Raw genomic sequence first — 21,012 nt, forward strand, 5'->3', positions numbered from 1 at the left:
TACCTAAATGACTTTTTCCCCTTCTCTATCACAGGAATTGTGGCATCATTTTCTGGATCTTTTTTAAGAGCACAAAGTTTTTTTTCTCTACCATCCAGAGGCTTAGCCAGACCTCGATTCTTTTGGGGGGGGGGGGGGCTGAGTCTAAGGTGGGAGAGCACATTTTGCCCTGCTTCACCCGCTGCTCTCCACCCCTGCTGCAACCTCACATACCTGGAAGGGCTCCCCCATCTCCACCAGCAGAAGCCTTCCTGTAGTGATACTCGGTGGCGTGCTGCCTGTCCTGCTTTCCCATCTTGACGTGCATGCTCAGTTTTAGTGAAATTGAGCATGTGCAAAGCTTGCACGTGCTCAATTTCATTAAAACTGAGCATGCACGCGAGGGAGGGGGAAGCAGGGCAGGCAGCGAATATAGCCACAGTAAAGTTTCTGCTTGCGGGGCTCAGGGGGCCCCTGCCAGCCAAACCAGCAAATTTTGGGGGCCCAAACCCAAATTGGGGGCCGCGGACCCCCAGAACTCCCGTGGCTACGTCATTGCTCCCATTCCTTTCTTGTTTTTTCCCCTTTGGGTTTTCATATTTTTTTTCTGTTCTGATTATGTCTCTCTCTGGAATTACTATCCCCCTCTTTCCTGAGGGTGTTTGTCGTGTCAGCATCCAGCAGTGATAGAATGCTTTCAATCCTTTCCTCCCCCATCTAGCACTGTGCGGAGGGGAGATCTCAGAGTCCTCAGGTGTGATCCTCTCTCCCAACTGGCCACAGAACTATGAGAAGGGACAAGACTGTGTCTGGGGGATCCACGTGCAGGAAGACAAGCGCATACAGTTGGAGATAGAAATGTAGGTGTCAAACTATAAATGTTATATTCTTATTTACTATTACTGTGAAAAGATACTACTTATCCTAAATCTTCACCAGATAATCCAAACACTCACAAAATGTTGTCCAAAGGACCTAAACAATGGCTTTTATTCTCACAGTGTTATTTCACAGGTAATAATGTTTGTTGAACATTGGCATCATAAATATACATTCTTGGATAGGTACATCTTAGGCTTCACATGTCCAGACATGGATTCTTCTCCCAGGCCTATAAGTTTATGTTTCTTGGTGGATTTACTATACAGTTTATACTGTAAAATATGTCAGAAAAGAACATCAGTTATAAAAAGGAAAGATATCCTCATCATTCAAAGAATAATGCGACATGCACAACCAAGGGACAGAAGAACTGCTCATCGCATACAGCTGCCACTCTCACACTCCCGAGCCAAGCATCAAGCAACCAAAAGCATTCACAAAAAAATGGGACTTAAAACTCATAAGAACATAAGAATAGCCATTCTGGGTCAGACCAATGGTCCATCTAGCCCAGTATCCTGCTTCCAACAGTGGCCAATCCAGGTCACAAGTGCGTGGCAGAAACTCAATTAGTAGCACCATTCTATGCTTCCAATCCCAGGGTAAGCAGTGGCTTCCCTCATGTCTATCTCAAACTATGGACTTTTCCTCCAGGAACTTGTCCAAACCCTTTTTAAACACAGATACACTAACCACTGTTACCACATCCTCCAGCAGCGAGTTCCAGAGCTTAACTATTCTTTGAGTGAAAAAATATTTCCTCCTATTTGTTTTAAAAGAATTTCCATGTAATTTCATTGTGTGTCCCCTGGTCTTTGTACTTTTTGAAAGTGTGAAAAATCAATTCACTTCTACCCATTCTACACCACTCAGGATTTTATAGACCTCAATCATATCCCCCCCTTAACCATCTCTTTTCCAAGCTGAAGAGCCCTAATCTCTAATGTGGGTCTTGAGCTGTGGGTCCTGTCAGGTTCCTGAGCTTACTGACTTCTGATAATGGTGTCTCCATCACACCATGGTCCTGTCTGATGAGATGTAACTTGGCCATGCCACCTCCCCAGAAGTGTCAGCTACATCCTGCCTTTCTGAGACCAGCCTTGAGATGTGGGTCCTACTAATTTCCTTCAGGCATATGTGGCTAGATAACACTTATGCAGTTAAGTGCAATATTCAGCACTTAACCACATAAGCTGAACCGCATAAAGATAGGACAGCTTTTTATGCGGCCCACCAGTTGCGGTGGTGATTTTGGTGTTTGCATTTGCTTTATACATTGCACATTTTGTGCACAGTGTTGTGACTCTTGTTGTAAAGCATTTAGCTGTTGCACCAGACACTTTAAATAGCATTCTAGCTACCAGAGTGTTTGTTGTGACCCCTGAAGCAGGTGGCTGTGTCTGCCGAAACATGGCCCCGCGTCAAGTCTTTGGTGCTTCAATAAAGAATTTTCAAGTTTCTACTCCTCATCGGGCAGTCATTGTGTCATCCTCTACTCCTTTTTTGGCTTTCTTTGGTTTCCTGTAGAGGTTTTGCTCCTGTTTCCACTTTGGACATTAGGTGCCAGAAAGACTGTGCAAAACCCATATTTTATAAAGGGTGCCCAATCTTTATACAATACTAGCATAGTGCTCAGGTTGTGCCTAACCGTGGGTGCTGGACTTGTGCATGATTCTATCAGACGTAACTACAGCATCCAAAGTTAGACACAGATAGGTATTGTTCTATAACATGGCATCTATTTATTATTTTATTTTATTTATTTAGATTTTGCTCACACCTTTTTCAGTAGCAGCTCAAGGTGAGTTACATTCAGGTATACTGGATATTTCTCTGTCCCAGGAGGGCTCACAATCTAAGTTTGTACCTGAGGCAATCTAACTTTTGGGAACAGCCATGACCCGCCCAGGTCCCTCCTATGGCCATGCCCCCTTTTTGGTTGTGTGCAGAAAAGTTAAGCGCCAAGTTATAGCATAGTGTGCAGAGGAGATCCGAATGCAACTCCAATTAAGTGCTTGGTAATACCAATTAAATACCTGCTTGGTGCTTGTTATTACCCCTTAATCAATTGAGTTGCTTGCTGATCTTGGATCCATGTTCAAATTCCAGCATCCAATGCTAGATAACCTCTATAGAATCCGGTGTTATTGTATATTTAGTGCCACTATGGAATCAGTTGTGTGAGCACCTCAATTTAGGCCCACCAGTTCTATAATGACTCTGACCTATAAGGCCCTTCATACTGGCTTTCCAGAATATTTAGCCACTAACTATTCCCTACTCCCCTACTCGCCTATTACGCTCCCTGAGTGATCATAGATTGACTCTCTCCAGTTCACTTCAAGCACACCTGGCAGCCACGCGAAAGAGTGCTTTTTACTTTTTGGCTCCTTAATCTTCCACTTGCTCTATGATCAGAGCTATCTTTTACTAATTTTAAGAAAGCACTAAAGACACAACTTTTTTCAGTAGCTTTTGACTGAAATGTTTTTTTTTCTTCCCTGTAATTGGCCAGGTTGGTTGACAAATAGGTTCCCACCTAATTTTTTGTATGGATCTATTTGAATGAATGATAACTTCTATCCTATGTTTAATGGAATTCCTTTCTGTGTTACTTTGTTGCTATTTTATGAGAAATATGTTTTTATTATTATAACAAAGCAAACAGAAGTAACAAAACTCAGAGTAATATCTCTCAAACCCCACCCCAGAAACTCCCCACCCCTACCTACCTCAGTCCCCTGTGACCCAAAAGAACTTCGAATTTGTAGATTCAAAAAAGGAGATCTTCCCCAGTAAAGCAACCTCCCTCCAATACAGAACTACTAGGATTACACAGTCAAAGTATCTAACAATGCTGAGCAAACTCAGGTTGCTAGAGTGGCAACATATGGTGACCAGAGGCGAAGGAATGTTTTCTTATTTTTCGAGTTCCGAGAGTCCACTGATAAACGCTCCATCCCCAGTAGCTTGTACATCCGATTATGCCACTGAGTGAGCATTGGGGGGGGGGGGGGGTCTATATGAATCCACTGCAAAAGAATACAATGCTTCCCAATCAATGAGACTTTCCTTAAAAAGAGTCCTTAAATATGGGTGCCCTCTTGAATATCTGAAACATCAATCAGTAAGCAATGTGAGGGAGCAGCTGTCCAGTCACTGTTATAAAGAGTTGCTAGAAACGTCCAGATCGCTTGCCCAAAGGTCCATATATGGGGGCAATCCCATATACAATGTTTATAGGAAGCTGATGGTTCCCCACATGGTCCCATCAGATGGAAGACCCGTCTTCTGTGCTCTAGATGGATGAACGTACAGTCGTAGAAGAAATTTGAAATGTAGCTCCTGCAAAGACACACTTTCAGCAAGGAGAGATCCCTGCTTCAGACTGCAAAGAAGGTGGTCTGAAGAATAAGAGCCAAAATCCTTGATCCAATGTTAAATAATCTTTTGTATAAAGATAGGTGAAATGCTTTTTTGATAACTTTCATAGTAAAGTCCTGTTAACCATTTTATAACTGCCGGTAAGGGTCAACATTCATCAAAAAGAAATTCCAAGAAGTCTTCCAGGTAGGCGTTCAATAAAGGATGAATATAGTGAGAGAGCTGCTAACAAGAATACCAGTCAGTGGAGAGAAGATTATAAATATAGTTTTAAGTTGATCAAAAATCAATGACAGGATCATCAGAGCCCAAAATATAAGAGTAATTATACCCTTCCTGGACCATCGGTTGAAGCCCCCGGACTCCATCCCTGGAGGGAAGGCAGCATTACCAACAATCAGTCAATATCTTGAACAAAAAGCATAAAGTTTAAATCTCCTTGAAATGAAGCCCATTGTTACTATTTTATATTGTTCATCGACCTGATTTGTTGTGCAACTGGGGTAGTTTTATCAAATCTCAGTAAAGATAAGCATAAACATTTGAGCATCCAGATTCCATTATAAAATGCTAGCATAGCCTGGTATCAGTGTGCGTTACATTTACATGCCATAGACCTGGCATAACTGAAATCACGTAAATGGAACAGGGACAAGCGTAACTGACAGTACTTGACAATACTCTGGAAGTTGCACCTGGAAATGGAAGCCCCACCCATATCCTGCCCATGCTCCACCCATGTGTACACCCCCTTGCATTTAGGCACTGTCCCCTGGATTCTATATAGTGCGACTTAAGTTGCGTGTGCAAATCTGGGGGTATTCTGGATTTGCATGTGCAACTTAATTAGTTAACAAGCCACTCAGCGCCAATAATTGCCAATTAACAAGCAATTAGTGACACTAATTGGCATTAATTAGAATTTACACGCACAACTGTCTAAGCATGTTCTGTAATGTGATGTGTGTAAATTCTAAGTCACATAGTTGAAAATGGGGCATGGCCAAGGGCATCGAATGGACGGGTTGTGAGCGTTTCTAAAATTTATGCATGTTGTTATGGAATACACCCGGTCTGCGCCTAATTAGGTGTTGGCATTGACACCAAGTTTTACTTGGCATAACTGACCATGACTAAATTTAGTTGAGTGGACGAGCGCTCGACGTATTCTATAAACTGCATGGAAATTTTGTCGCATTCTATAAAGTACGTCTAAATTTAGGTGTACTTTATAGAATATGCCTAGGCATATTTTTTTTCAGTGCTGATTTTTTTGGTGTGATTGTGATATATAGAATCTAGCCCTTTGCCAGTTAACACGCCCTTATAGAATAGCGCATACAGGTAAGTATGCACTTATGTATAAATGCTAATAATCTGTACATTTATGTATTCAAGAGGCACATAAATGCGGTACCCAATTATAAAGAGGCTCTTCATATATATAATCAGTGGCACTGAATATATCTATTACATGGTGACCACTGCTATATGGTATTATATGGGACTGACACTATATGATTAGTTCTGAGGCCTAAAATAAATGTATAATTTATCTGAATAGAAGATGAATATTGCCACTATCTGGATAGTTTGAAAGTCAAACTTTGCTCTACCCCAAACCCAACCCCTTACTATATGGATAGTATCAATCCGTTCAGACATAGATTTGGGTTAATCCTTAACACCCATTATGTATGACATGAATGTGTACTTGAAATTCTTAAAGAACATTTCAAGGCAGAGAAATGAAGGGGTTAATTATCAGGGTGGTTTAATTGGGCAGGAGAGGCTCCTGCCCCATTAAGCCATGCAGACTAGACAGGAAGCAGCTATTCAGCAGTTCTTAACTGAAGAGTGTCACTGTATATCTGCTCTGACCGCTGTGGCACACTCTCTGTTAGCACTGGGGCAGTCCTAGGGTAGCCAAGAAAAAGGCTGTCTTACGTTAATCGAGTAGTTAGAGTTTGCATTCTGAATACAATACACGTCCAAAAATCTGGACTGCTCGGGGTTCGGGGACAGGAGCATCAGCCCCCCACCATGGCTACACCTCCCCCTTCCTTCCCTCCCTCCCCACATGATCCAGTGTCTTTTCCCCCACTTCTGGTCCTGCCTACTTGTTCCTTCTCTAACCTGAAGTCCTGAAGTCTTTGCAGTGCCAGCGGCAGAGGCAGCCTTACTCACTGGCTGCCTCCAGCTTGCAATGGGCTTTTCTCTTCTGACTCATACTGCCCCTTCCAGGTATGGGTCAGAGGGGAAAGGTCTGTTGCATGCCAGAGGCAGCCAGTGAGTAAGACTGCTGGTGCCGTTGGCACTGCAAAGACTTCAGGACCAGGTTAGAGAGGGAACAAGTGGGCAGAACCAGGAGTGGAGGGAAAGACACCGGATCATGCGGGGAGGGAGAGGGAGGGAAGGAGAGAGAAGGCATAGCCACAAGGGGGAGTGGGTTTTGGGGGCCTGAGAAAGTGAAAGCGTGCAGGGCCGGGAGAGTGTACCTTGTGGGGGAGGAGGGAGTCTGGATTCCCAGTTGGTTTTCCGGATTCTTGGGTGGTCGGTAAGAAAACTTGAAGTGTCTGGATTCTCGGTTCCAGATTTCCAGCATCCAGATTTATGGACTTCTACTGAAATGGCAGTACCCAGGTAACGTCCAGCATCTGCTCCAATGCTAGTACCGGGATAGGGGCCAAATCTGAATATCAAGTCTAATTCAGCCAATTGTGACCAGTATTTTTTAAAAAATGCTGCCACTGAAGTCTGAATATGCCCCCAAAACATCATTGTAGCTTATTATTCTTCCATTTAATATTCCAAGTGATTTAAATGGCCAGAAGAGGCTCCAGACCCTTTAAATATCTTGTCCAGGACTAACCGCAAATATTCAGCAGCACTTAACCAGATTGTGCTGTTGAATATCTGTGCTTAGTGCCTAAGCCAAAACTGGCTAATTTGCAGGCAGTCGGCACTTAAGAGCCAATATTCAGCACTTAACCACATAAGGTAACTGTGTAATTTGGGCCGCATAAAAAGCTGTCCTACCTCTATGCAGTTCAACTTATGCTGTCAAGGACTGCATATTGCACTTACCGCATAAATGTTATCTGGCCATGTATGCCTGGATAATCATTCCAATGCCCAGACATGGACCAGCTTTGAATATCTGGAAATAATGCCAGCAGCGGCCAAAAATATGCTGACTACTGCTGGTTGAATATCGTCCAGCTTATGTTTTGCAAAGCAGATAGAACTGCAGCCAATGGTCTCTCATAGGATAAATATCTTAAGAAAATGTGCTATGCAGAATAGAATTCCTACAGGAAGGCCAACATGAACAGAGCAGCTTGGAGAGGTGAGGATATAGCCTGAGGTCTTCAGACTGTGGTAATTTTTCTTGGCTTGTCTTGGGATCCTTTCCATCTGTGCTGCAGATTGAATATCCGAAAGAGTGACAGCCTCACAGTCTTTGATGGTGATGACCTCACAGCACGTATCCTGGGCCAGTACATGGGTGTTCACCAGCGCTTCAAGATCTTCTCCTCCGCCAATGATGTCACTGTCCAGTTGCAGTCTGATGCAAATGACCCCCTCTTTGGACTCAGCCAGGGTTTTATTGTCCACTTTAAAGGTAGAGTGGCAAGGAGGGTGGTGGGCTGGGGAAAATGGTTGTCACCCCTGAATCTCTTACATCCACTGTTTGCTTTATACTACTTTCCCATTTCTATCCCATGTTAACTAGCCCTTCTCTCCATCTTCTTTCTGTCTTTCCACTTATATATATTTTTTAATTTCATAACCAGATTCTAAAGAAGTCACACACATAGATCATATGATCTCATCATGTGTCCTCAGAACACTGTCAGCAGAACTAATTAGAAAAAGCTTTCACATGCGCATCTTTGTATTCCTCATGCTGCCTGTCCAGCTACCAATTGGATATTCTTTGGTGTATCTGAGAAGCAACTCAATGGGCGTCTACCTGATAAGCTCTTTCTCGTCAAAGTTTTTTCATTTTTAATAATCTGGCCCCATCTTGTGACCCTGCACTGAAGACAGGATTATTAAGGAGCTCCTGAGACATGATGCACCCAATGCAGCTCCTTGGGTTCCTCTGATGGGGAGTAGGACAGGGAAGGGATACATTTTTGGATCCTTGGGACAATTGTGACACTCAGAACCTCACAATCCACACAGTGATCATTCTTAATCACATTTTATACCTAGAGATTTAACTCTTACCTTTTCATTGGTCCCTTAAGGAAAGTTGTATTTAGGTACTGTAGTCATTTCTCTATCTAGGGGGTCCTTTTACTAAGCTGCTGTAAAAGGGGCCATGCGCTAGCCATGGTGGCTGTTTTTGCCATGCACCAGGGCCCCTTTTACTGCAGTGGGTGAAAATAACCAAAAATGAAATGGCCGTGCGAAACGTTCACACTTGCCACGCGGCCATTTCGAGGGAGCACTTACTGCCACCCTGGTCGAGTTGTACTGGAACATCCAAAAAAGAAATCTTTGAAGTATGATATGAATAATCAAAACCTAGAGATGTATGACAAGTATTGAGGTATTGAATAAAGGACATAAGTTGCTTTTCAGAACCTGCCCATAACAGGTATTGTATTTTGGTATTGTTTTTTGGCATATTTTAGAGATGAGGTACACCAATTGTTAATTTTCAATGGAGATGGTGTATTAATACTGGAGTAGGCTTTTTTTTTTTGTTTGATTCTTGTACATCACTCAGACTACCTTCCCCTTCACAAGTGGAGGGAAATCATCTGCCATTTGGATGCCCAGTCTCGTAAGGTCCTCTTGTAATTTTTCATATTCCTCTTGCGATTTAACAACTTTGAATATCTTTGTGTAGTCAACAAAAGTAATTACCTCATTAGTTACTCCCATCTCTAGATCATTTATAAATATGTTAAAAAGCAACAGTCCCAGCACAGACCCCTGGGGAACCCCACTATCTATCCCTCTCCATTGATGGACCTTTGGTCTGTCAAAGTGTGGCAATACTTATATAATGAGAATACTGACCATGTAACCCTACTCTCTGTTTTCTATCGTTTAACCAGTTTTTAATCCACAATAGTATATTACCTCCTATCCCATGACTCTCGTTTCCTCTGGAGTTTTTCATGAGGTACTTTGTCAAATGCTTTTTGAAAATCCAGATACACAATATCAACCGGCTCACCTTTATCCACATGTTTGTTCAGCTCCTCAAAGAAATGTAATAGATTGGTGAGGCAAGATTTCCCTTCACTAAATCCATGTTGGTTTTGTCTCATTAATCCATGCTTTTGAATATGCTCTGTAATTTTGTTTTTTATTATAGGCTCTACCATTTTGTCCGGCATCGACATCATGCTCACAGGTCTATAATTTCCCGGATCTCCTCTGGAACCTTTTTTAAAAATCGGTGTTACATTGGCCACCCTCCAATCTTCTGGTACCATACTTGATTTTAAAGATAAATTACTTATTACTAACAATAGTTCTGTGAGTTCTTTTTTCAATGCTATCAGTACTTTGGGATGAATACCATCCAGTCCAGGCGATTTGCTACTCTTCAATTTGTCAAATTGTGCTATTATATCTTCCAGGTTTATAGAGATTTCATTCAGTTTCTCCAACTTGTCAGCTTTGAATATCTTTTCTGGCACCGGTATCTCAGAATTCATTTAATCTCTCCACTATGGCTATCTTCCCTGAGATCCCCTTTTACCCCTTGGTCATCTAGCGGTCCAACCAATTCTTTTGCTGGCTTCTTGCTTTTAATATACCTAAAATCTTTTAGCTGTAATAGCTTCCTTCACCTTATTTTTTACCATGGCAGCTGTCATTTGGTATTCCTTCCTCCTTTTTTGATACACTGAATATATTTGGCCTGGGCTTCCAGGATGGTGTTTTTGAACAGCATCCACGCCATGTAAATTTTTGACCCTCGAAGCCACTCTTCTATGTTTTTTTTTTCACTGTTCTTCTCATTTTACCATAGTCTCCTTTTTGAAAGTTAAATGCTAATGTATTGGATTTCCTGTATGCATTTACTCCAAAGCCAATATCCATAATATGATTGATATTGGCTTTGGAGTAAATGCATCACTGACAACAGTGATCATAATATATGATCACTGTTGTCAGGTGGCCCCAGCACCATTATCTCCTGCACCAGATCATGCACTCCACTAAGGACTAGGTCTAGAATTTTTCCTCCTCTTGCTGGCTCCTGTACCAGCTGCTCCATAAAGCAGTCCTTGATTTTGTCAAGGAATTTTACCTCCCTAGCATGCCTTGATATATTTACCCAGTCAATATCAGGGTAATTGAAATCACCCATTATTATTGTGTTCCCCAGTTTATTAGCCTCCCTAATTTCTGATAACATTTCTACATCTGTCTGACCATCTTTGCCAGGTGAACGGTAGTACACTTCTATCACTATCCTTTTCCCCTTTACAAATGGAATTTCAATCCATAGGGATTCCAAGATGTGTATTGTTTCCTGCAGAATTTTCAATCTATTTGATTCAAGGCCATCCTTAACATATAATGTTACCCAGGGCCGTGCCTAGGGTCTCTGGTGCCCCCCTGCAGACTATCTGTTGGCACCCCCCCCCCCCGTCCAGCAGAGCAGGAACAGAAGGGAGCAGGCAAGTAAGGAAAAAATAGCACTGTATGTATCCCTCATTGATAAGTCTCTGACTCTAAAGTTTAGCAATTTCATTAAAGCAAAATGTATTTTCACATATCACATCCTATCCAAGGAGAATGTTTTATATATGTCACCCGTCTGTGGTAAAACTTCACACAGTATCAAAATACCTTTAATATGTAGTCGTGCCAGCCAAGGAAACTAACTGTGCTCAGCTCACAAGAGACAGAGTGAACATAAAATAAAACTTCATCCTTAAAAGATAATATCAGATGAATGCATGAAGGTGAATATGAATTCCTATAAATGGAATCAATTTGATTTACAATAAATCCAGATACTACTCCCTCATATACAGTGGGGGAAATAAGTATTTGATCCCTTGCTGATTTTGTAAGTTTGCCCACTGACAAAGACATGAGCAGCCCATAATTGAAGGGTAGGTTATTGGTAACAGTGAGAGATAGCACATCACAAATTAAATCCGGAAAATCACATTGTGGAAAGTATATGAATTTATTTGCATTCTGCAGAGGGAAATAAGTATTTGATCCCCCACCAACCAGTAAGAGATCTGGCCCCTACAGACCAGGTAGATGCTCCAAATCAACTCGTTACCTGCATGACAGACAGCTGTCGGCAATGGTCACCTGTATGAAAGACACCTGTCCACAGACTCAGTGAATCAGTCAGACTCTAACCTCTACAAAATGGCCAAGAGCAAGGAGCTGTCTAAGGATGTCAGGGACAAGATCATACACCTGCACAAGGCTGGAATGGGCTACAAAACCATCAGTAAGACGCTGGGCGAGAAGGAGACAACTGTTGGTGCCATAGTAAGAAAATGGAAGAAGTACAAAATGACTGTCAATCGACAAAGATCTGGGGCTCCACGCAAAATCTCACCTCGTGGGGTATCCTTGATCATGAGGAAGGTTAGAAATCAGCCTACAACTACAAGGGGGGAACTTGTCAATGATCTCAAGGCAGCTGGGACCACTGTCACCACGAAAACCATTGGTAACACATTACGACATAACGGATTGCAATCCTGCAGTGCCCGCAAGGTCCCCCTGCTCCGGAAGGCACATGTGACGGCCCGTCTGAAGTTTGCCAGTGAACACCTGGATGATGCCGAGAGTGATTGGGAGAAGGTGCTGTGGTCAGATGAGACAAAAATTGAGCTCTTTGGCATGAACTCAACTCGCCGTGTTTGGAGGAAGAGAAATGCTGCCTATGACCCAAAGAACACCGTCCCCACTGTCAAGCATGGAGGTGGAAATGTTATGTTTTGGGGGTGTTTCTCTGCTAAGGGCACAGGACTACTTCACCGCATCAATGGGAGAATGGATGGGGCCATGTACCGTACAATTCTGAGTGACAACCTCCTTCCCTCCGCCAGGGCCTTAAAAATGGGTCGTGGCTGGGTCTTCCAGCACGACAATGACCCAAAACATACAGCCAAGGCAACAAAGGAGTGGCTCAGGAAGAAGCACATTAGGGTCATGGAGTGGCCTAGCAAGTCACCAGACCTTAATCCCATTGAAAACTTATGGAGGGAGCTGAAGCTGCGAGTTGCCAAGCGACAGCCCAGAACTCTTAATGATTTAGAGATGATCTGCAAAGAGGAGTGGACCAAAATTCCTCCTGACATGTGTGCAAACCTCATCATCAACTACAGAAGACGTCTGACCGCTGTGCTTGCCAACAAGGGTTTTGCCACCAAGTATTAGGTCTTGTTTGCCAGAGGGATCAAATACTTATTTCCCTCTGCAGAATGCAAATAAATTCATATACTTTCCAAAATGTGATTTTCCGGATTTAATTTGTGATGTGCTATCTCTCACTGTTACCAATAACCTACCCTTCAATTATGGGCTGCGCATGTCTTTGTCAGTGGGCAAACTTACAAAATCAGCAAGGGATCAAATACTTATTTCCCCCACTGTATATAACAAAAAATTATTTAAGTGGAATGGAATTATTTGACTGTACTGGTAAACAGAAAGAAATACTCTATTGCATTCTAATCTCCTTTGCACCAAAGGATATAATTCAGATCAAACATTTATCTCTGATCAACTATCTCAGATCAAATATTTATTTCAGATCAAATATTAAGGTTTCCTTGCTTACAGTCACTTAAATCTACCTAGCCTTTATATAGTTTATAGGATTTAAACACTCTTAAACTGAAATTCACCCTTTTCTATTCTTCATAAACTTCAAGTAATCCTGAAATATTCAGATCCTTTTCTCACTAGAGAAACTTCAATCGCCACCAATCTCTTTTCACTTATATTTTCTCATTTACCACAATCAGGCACTCTTTTATAACTTCAGTCAACAAACACAGGAAGTCACAGCTGGATGTCTCTCTTGGCAAAGGACAGCGCTCACTCTGTTCACTTCCCGGGCAGATTTCTTAACAGAAGCTGATCATCCAATCAGAGAGCTCTATTTGAATGCAGATTAACATACAGACACTCATGGGAATGTTTAGTGAAAAACACCGGACTAATTTGCATATGATTTAAACAAATCTGAGCATGACAACCAAGTACAGACTCCCAGCACCTGAATTCTGCAATTAGATTTAAGGCAAATACTTTTAAAACTTATTTTTAGCACTTTTAAAATTTCAGGTTCTCTTTAATTTGAATGCTGTTTCAAGCTCTGAAACTCACCCTGACTGAGGAGCTAGCCCCAAAACGAAGCATAAATAGCAATCTGGTTGTATTCTCACGTAACTTGAAGTGTGTGCCTGCCTCAATTAATACTGCTCCTTTGCATGAAAAGGGGAGGGCAGCGGAGATAGTTCAGGTGAAAGATTTTGCAAGTGTGCAGACGGACGGCAGGGCAGCGGCGCTTATTGCATCAGCACGGCCCTGATGTTACCACTCCACGAATTCGATCCAGCCTATCACTACGAAATAATTTGTACCCTGGTATGACAGTGTCCCACTGGTTATCCTCCTTCCACCAGGTCTCAGAGATTCCTATTATATCTAATTTTTCATTTAGTGCAATATATTCTAACTCTCCCATCTTATTTCTTAGGCTTCTGTCATTCGCATATAGACATTTCAAACTATGTTTGTTGTTCCTATTTACATCATGCTCAGTACTTGACTATGAAATTGCAATCTTTTGTTGATTTTTATTTAAGGACACCTGATCTACTATGGTTTCTGGGCTGGGTAGTCAATATGCCCAAAAGTCACCTGACCCCCCTCTCAGTCTCTTGAGTATTTGGGGGTCCGGTTTGACACGGCTTCAGGGTTTGTTTTTCTTCCCAAAAGCAGGCGGCTCAAGCTTCAGAATCAGGGCCGCCTGCTCCTGCGGATGCCTCGCCTTCGAGCTTGGGATTTTGTTCAGCTCCTGAGATCAATGACGGCCACCATAGAGGTGGTTCCCTGGGTGAGAGCTCACATGAGACTGCTGCAGCTTGCTCTGCTTCAGCAGTGGTCTCCGATTTCTCAGGAATACCAACGCAGACTACGGTGGCTTCCTGCGGCCCAGCACAGAATGGATTGGTGGCTTTCCAACAGCAGGTTGCGGCAGGGGATGCCACTGGCTCTTCCTTTTTGGTGTCTGGTGATAACGGATGCCAGCCTTTCAGGCTGGGGAGCTCATTGCCGGGGACGCTATGCTCAGGGTCTGTGGTCCACCGCGGAAGTGTGATGGTCCATCAATCGCTTGGAACTGAGAGCGATATTTCAGGCTCTTCTGGCCTTCCACAGGACACTGAAGGGTCTTCCTGTCCGAGTTCTGTCGGACAACACAACAGCAGTGGCGTACATCAATTGCCAGGGCAGCACTCAGTGCAGGTCCCTGGCTGCGAAGGCGTCTCAGATCTGCAACTGGGCCAAGCACCACCTAGAGCTGCTGTCCGCAGCTCACATAGCCAGTCAGAGCAACGTGCAAGCCGATTTCCTCAGCAGACATCAAATCGACCCGGAGGAATGGGAACTGGCAAACGAAGTTTTTGTTGCCTGGATGTCTCAACGTCATATGAAAGTTAACATAGCCAAAACCGAGCTTCTCATCTTTCCCCTTAAACCCACCTCTCCTCTTCCCCCTTTCTCTATTTCTGTGGATGGCACTCTCATTCTCCCTGTCTCATCAGCTCGTAACCTTGGGGTCATCTTCGACTCCTCTCTCTCCTTCTCTGCTCACATTCAGCAGATTGCCAAATCCTGTCGTTTCTTTCTTTATAACATCAGCAAAATCTGTCCCCTCCTTTCTGAGCACTCTACCAGAACCCTTATCCACACTGTTATCACCTCTCGCCTAGATTATTGCAACCTGCTTCTCACTGGCCTCCCACTTAGCCATGTCTCTCCTCTTCAATCAGTCCAAAACTCTGCTGCACGACTCATTTTCCGCCAGAGTCGCTATGCTCACATTAGCCCTCTCCTCAAGTCACTTCACTGGCTCCCTATCCGTTTCCGCATTCAATTCAAACTTCTCTTACTGACCTATAAGTGCATTCACTCTACTGCTCCACAGTACCTCTCTACTCTTGTCTCTCCCTATGTCCCCCCTCGAGTACTCCGTTCTGTGGATAAATCTCTGTTGTCTGTCCCCTTCTCCTCTACTGCTAATTCCAGACTCCGTTCCTTTTATCTCACTGCGCCTCACACTTGGAATAAACTTCCCGAGCCTGTACGTCTAGCCCCATCTTTGGTTGTTTTCAAATCCATGCTAAAGTCCCACCTCTTTGGCGCTGCTTTTGACTCCTAACCACCACTCACTTGCCCTGTACCTTTTATCCCTACCTCTTTAATTCCCTTACCTCTTAGTTGTTCTGTCTGTTTGCCTGTCCTATTTAGATTGTGAGCTGTTTGAGCAGGGGCTGTCTTTTTGTGTATGGTGTACAGCGCTGCGTATGCCTTGTAACGCTACAGAAGTGATAAGTAGTAGTAGTAGTAGTACTGCAACCTCACTATCAGAATACCCTATCTTCCTTGTTTTGGTGATATCTATGAAAGATACCTTGTTCCGAACCATATGCTTTTGAATGACTGTTAGTCTTCCTTCAGGTTCTAGTTTAAAAGCTGTTCTATCTCCTTTTTAAATGCCGATGCCAGCAGCCTGGTCCCACAATGGTTAAGGTGGAGCCCATCATTCCAGAATAGGCTCCCCCTTCCCCAGAATGTTGCCCAGTTCCTTACAAATCTAAAACCCCCCCTCCTTGCATCATTGCCTCATCCACGCATTGAGACTCCAGAGCTCTGCCTGTCTCTTGGGCCCTGCGCAAGGAATGGGGAGCAACCCTAGAGGTTCTGGATTTGAGCATTTTACCTAAGAGCCTAAATTTGGCTTCCAGAACCTCCCTCCCACATTTTCCTATGTCATTGGTACCCACATGTACCAGGACAGCTGGCTCCTTCCCAACACTATCTAAAATCCTATCTAGGTGACGCGTGATGTCCACCACCTTTGCACCAGGCAGGCAAGTGACCAGGTCCACCAGCCCCCCAGATATCTATATGCCTAATAACTACAACAGAAGTCCTAACCCTTTCCGCCTGGCCAGAAGCTCCTGGAGACACATCCTTGGTGAGAGAGGACATTGCATCCCTTGGTGGGCTGGTTCTGGCTACAGGATTACTTCCAGCTGCACCAGGGTGATGCTCTCCTTTTAGAAGACCTTCCTCCTCCAAGGCAGCCCAGGGGCTGCCAGACTGGAGGTGGGACTTCTCTGCAACATTCCTGTAGGCCTCCTCTATGTACCTCTCTGTCTCCCTCAGCGCCACCAAGTTTGCTACTCTAGCCTCAAGAGAATATATGGTTTCAAGTTGGGTAGTAGATCGGATTTCTTATTATTCCTTGGTGAGGTTTACCATGAAAGGATATGTCAAAGCCCAAGCTATTTGAGTCATGGCAACATCAGTTGCCAATTTAAGGTCTACCAGCTTAGAAGAGATTTGCAAGATTGCACTATGGAAATCCGATCATACATTTACCAAACACTGCCTTGACACTACATCTTGGGATTCAAATTATGCCTTTAGCCAGGTAACAAAGGCTAAGTTGTATGTAAAGTGAAATCCAGTTTAGACCCTCTAGGGTCCATTTCTTTTGTTTTTCAGCATTGTCTTTGTACCTTTATATTTCCATGTTTATGGCTTCAAAAAAGGCTAAAGGACAAAAATGAGGTCCCCATCTAGCTTGATGATGAATGCTCAAACAATTGTTCTAGAAAACTCTGAACACATTCTTCTAACAATACATGCAGTGCTGTCATGTGCTGGGCCCCATGTGTGTGACTCCGCTGAGCTGCATTTCTTAGAGCTTTACAATTACACATAATAATTTCACTGTTCTTCCCCTCTTTCTTCTATACTCTTTCATATTTCTTTCTTTCTTTGTTTGTTTCTTTCTCTCTCCCTTGTCTCTATGTGTGTTTTCTTGCTGTGTCTGTCTATCTCTTCTCACCTTTTCTTTCTCTTCCCCCTTTGCAGAAGTCCCCCGGAATGATACTTGCCCTGATCTGCCAGAGATTGAGTTTGGCTGGAAGACGCCCTCACACCCTGATCTCATTCGTGGCACAGTTGTAACTTATCAGTGTGACCCAGGCTATGACATTGTGGGCTCTGACATCCTCACCTGCCAATGGGATCTCTCCTGGAGCAACAGTTCACCCAGCTGTGAGAAGAGTGAGTGTTTTTCCTCTCTCCTTCACATCGGTTCTCCAGACCAGAAGGGACACAAGGAAGTCATCTACAATCTTTGAAAGATGGATAAAAAAGAGCCTCACAATGACTTCTGGAATCATACTGACACTAGAGTTGTAAAAGACCACAAAAGTCATCTAGAATCATTTTATTTTATTTGACATATTTATATCCCACATTTTCCCACTCAGTTGCAGGCTCAATGTGGCTTACACAATACCGAAGAGGCAGGCTCAGGTTCAGTAAAATACTAATACAGAATATAGTAGTAAACATGTAAGAAACATAAGTATAAGGCAACAAAGAAATAAAGAGGGGGTGGTGATAGAAGTCCAATATGGTCCACAGTTTTGCTGTGTCGCAGGAAGAAGAAAGTTAACTTGGGTCAGGGGGGTAGGCCTTCTTAAACAAGTCGGTTTTCAGTAATTTCCTGAAGTTAAGATGGTTATGGATAGATCTCATGGTTTTGAGCAGAGCGTTCCACAGTTGTGTACTTATGTAAGAAAAGCTGGATGCATAAGTTGATTTGTATCAAAGTCCATTGCAGTCTGGATAATGCAAATTTAAGTAAGTTCAGGAAAGGCTAGTACTATTTCTGGGTGGTAGATTTATGAGATTCAACATGTATCCAGGAACTTCGCCATAAATAATCATGTGGACCAGAGTGCAAACCTTGAATGCAATACGTTCCTTGGTGGGAAGCCAATGCAATTTTTCACGAAGGGGTTTGGCACTTTCAGATTTTGATTTTCCAAATATCAGTCTGGCTGCTGTATTCTGTGCGGTCTGAAGTTTCTTAATTAGTTGTTCTTTACAACCTGCATAAATTCCGTTGCAGTAATCTAAATGGCTTAATACCATTGATTGTATTAAGTTGCAAAATACATCATAGACAGGGCTTGGTGAGAACATCAAGAGGTCACCTAGCCCATCCCTTTGCCTATGTTCTTTAGAAATTAATTTTGTTTGTAACCTTTTCTCATCTGGATCAGTTTAGATGAATTACCAATATTAAACTATATGAGGTTTGCTGGTGAGTTCAGGTTGAGACCAGTATTCACTAGGGGGCTGTTGACAACACTGTCTTCACTGCAGTGGTACACAGTAACTCAATCCAGGCCAGAACTGGGCTCTGAACCACTGATTTACTCAAAATCAGATTTCTCAACTTCATAACTTTATCAAACTATAGGCAGAAGTAGATAAACAAAATAGCATCAACATCATAAAATTTACAGGAGGAAATGCTATAACTTGGTGCCTCGGTTAGGCAGTACAATGGGACATATTTAGTGCCAATTCTACCACGCAGTTAGGTGTACCCAAGGCATTATATAATACTACCAGAAACTCGCTTTAGTGACCTCAGAAATCCTGTCACTGCTCTTTACTCCTTTCTCCTCCAAGCACGATGGCTGGGCTAGCCAAAGACCTTCTTTCCCTTACTGTGTGGTACGATGGCTGGGGAAGCAGGAGTCAAAGAGAACGACATTCAAAAAGGACTGGGGTTTTATGTTTAAATCTGTTTATTGAGCATCGTAAAACTTATACATAATCACAAATCAAACCACAAAGATAGTATATCTAACTCATAACAATGTTCCCATGCATTTTACATTTTCACCCCATCACCCTTCCCCTTCCCTACATTCAGATACATATAATAAAGTATATCTCATAACGCTTCAACATTGCCGACATACAACTGCTCCATACCCTCCAGAGAACCAAATTGTCGGTATTCCAATACCTAACCTCTTGGTATCAACTATACACCAAACTTCTTATTGGCAGGAACTTTTATGCCCTTCATTGTAAGATGCTGCAAAGGGCCTTCACTCTTATGACCCTTCGGCTACCAGGTCGCCTCTGTGGTGTTTCTTCTGGCATCTGAATGGTCAGAATATGAACCCTAAACCCTCCCCCCCACCTTCCCCTCCCTCCATACCCTTGCCATGTAATAAGACCTGACCCAATGCAAGTGGCCTCACAACGTAACGTGATCCTTAATCTATACCCATCTGACACAGCGAGATTCGTCCTACCCCTCTTACATAGTTCTAGGACTGGGGTTTTATATCAATCATATGTTCCTTACAAAAGAGTTCTCCTCCTTCCATTTCTTTACTGGTCAGGTGAGCCTTTCCTTGTTCCAGAAAAGTCAAATTCCAGCCACTAGAGGTCTCTGCTACCCTCATAGAGAAGAAGTCTCTATATGTTAAAACTGAAATATCTTTTATTTTTTAATAATAAATCTTCTCTCCTTCTCTGTCTTTCTTTTCCTTGGTGTCTCAGTCCTTAACTGTGCAGATCCTGGAGAAATTGGGAATGGGGTGCGGCGGATTTCAGACCAGCGTTTCTCTATTGGTTCACAAGTGCAGTACTCCTGCAATGAGGGATACACCATCGAGGGAACCGGCACCCTGACCTGCTACAACCGGGACACGGGTACCCCCAAGTGGAGCGACCGAGTGCCCAAGTGTGTGTGTAAGTACATAAATATTGTCACACTGGGACAGACCAAAGGTCCATCAAGCCCAGCATCCTGTTTCCAACAGTGGTCAATCCAGGTCACAAATACCTGGCAAGATCCCAAAAAAGTTCAATACATTTTATGCTGCTTATCCCAGAAATAAGCAGTGGATTTTCCCCAAGTCAATTTAATAATGGTCTATGGACTTTTCCTTTAGGAAGCTGTCCAGACCTTTTTTAAACCCTGTTAAACTAACCGCCTTTATCACATTCTCTGGCAACGAATTCCAGAGTTTAATTACATGTTGAGTAAGAAAACATTTCTCCGATTCATATTAAATTTACTACTTTGTAGCTTCATTGCATGCCCCCTAGTCCTAGTATTTTTGGAAAGAGTAAACAAATGATTCACGTCTACCCATTCCACAATACTTACAATACATATTCAGTACTTAGTATAATACTAATATTTTTAAGGACCATCAGAAGGCGGGTTGAGTCTGTCTGTTACGTCCAGACTTTTTTCCTCCACACCCACTACCCTCATCAGTCCATTTTTCAAGCCATATATAAAACTAAGTACCAACCTCAGCATCCTGCATACCAGCCAGCTGCCGAAATCCAAAAGCTGCTGCATCTGGGGGGTAGATACGGGATCTGTTCTATTATTATAAAGACAGTTTAGTAAAATGTAATATCAAAAATATACACTAATATATGTAAGAAATATAATATAATATAATATACAATATTACTGGAGTTTCAAAGTTCGAACATAATACTCCAGTATTGAAAACATTACACTGGCTTCCTGTAATGTGTAGAGTTCAATTTAAGATTCTTGTATTGATTCATCAATGTATATATGGGATGGTTCCAGCTTATTTTCATAATGTTTTGCAATTATATAAACTAAAACGAGTATTAAGATCTGAGACATCTTATCAGCTTTGT

General features: G+C 42.7%; 1 protein-coding gene across 1 annotated transcript in view; it reads left to right on the forward strand.

Moving 5' to 3' along the window:
• Positions 1-21,012, forward strand: part of SEZ6L2 (seizure related 6 homolog like 2) — a 104,122-nt gene that overhangs the window by 61,850 nt on the left and 21,260 nt on the right. The window contains exons 11-14 of the mRNA XM_030210802.1: positions 701-839; positions 7,674-7,870; positions 17,374-17,568; positions 19,882-20,073. Of these exons, the coding sequence (XP_030066662.1) occupies positions 701-839; positions 7,674-7,870; positions 17,374-17,568; positions 19,882-20,073 (723 nt within the window). The remainder of the gene's footprint in view (positions 1-700; positions 840-7,673; positions 7,871-17,373; positions 17,569-19,881; positions 20,074-21,012) is intronic.

Source organism: Microcaecilia unicolor, chromosome 7 (assembly GCF_901765095.1).
Source record: "Microcaecilia unicolor chromosome 7, aMicUni1.1, whole genome shotgun sequence".
NCBI classification, from domain to species: domain Eukaryota; kingdom Metazoa; phylum Chordata; class Amphibia; order Gymnophiona; family Siphonopidae; genus Microcaecilia; species Microcaecilia unicolor.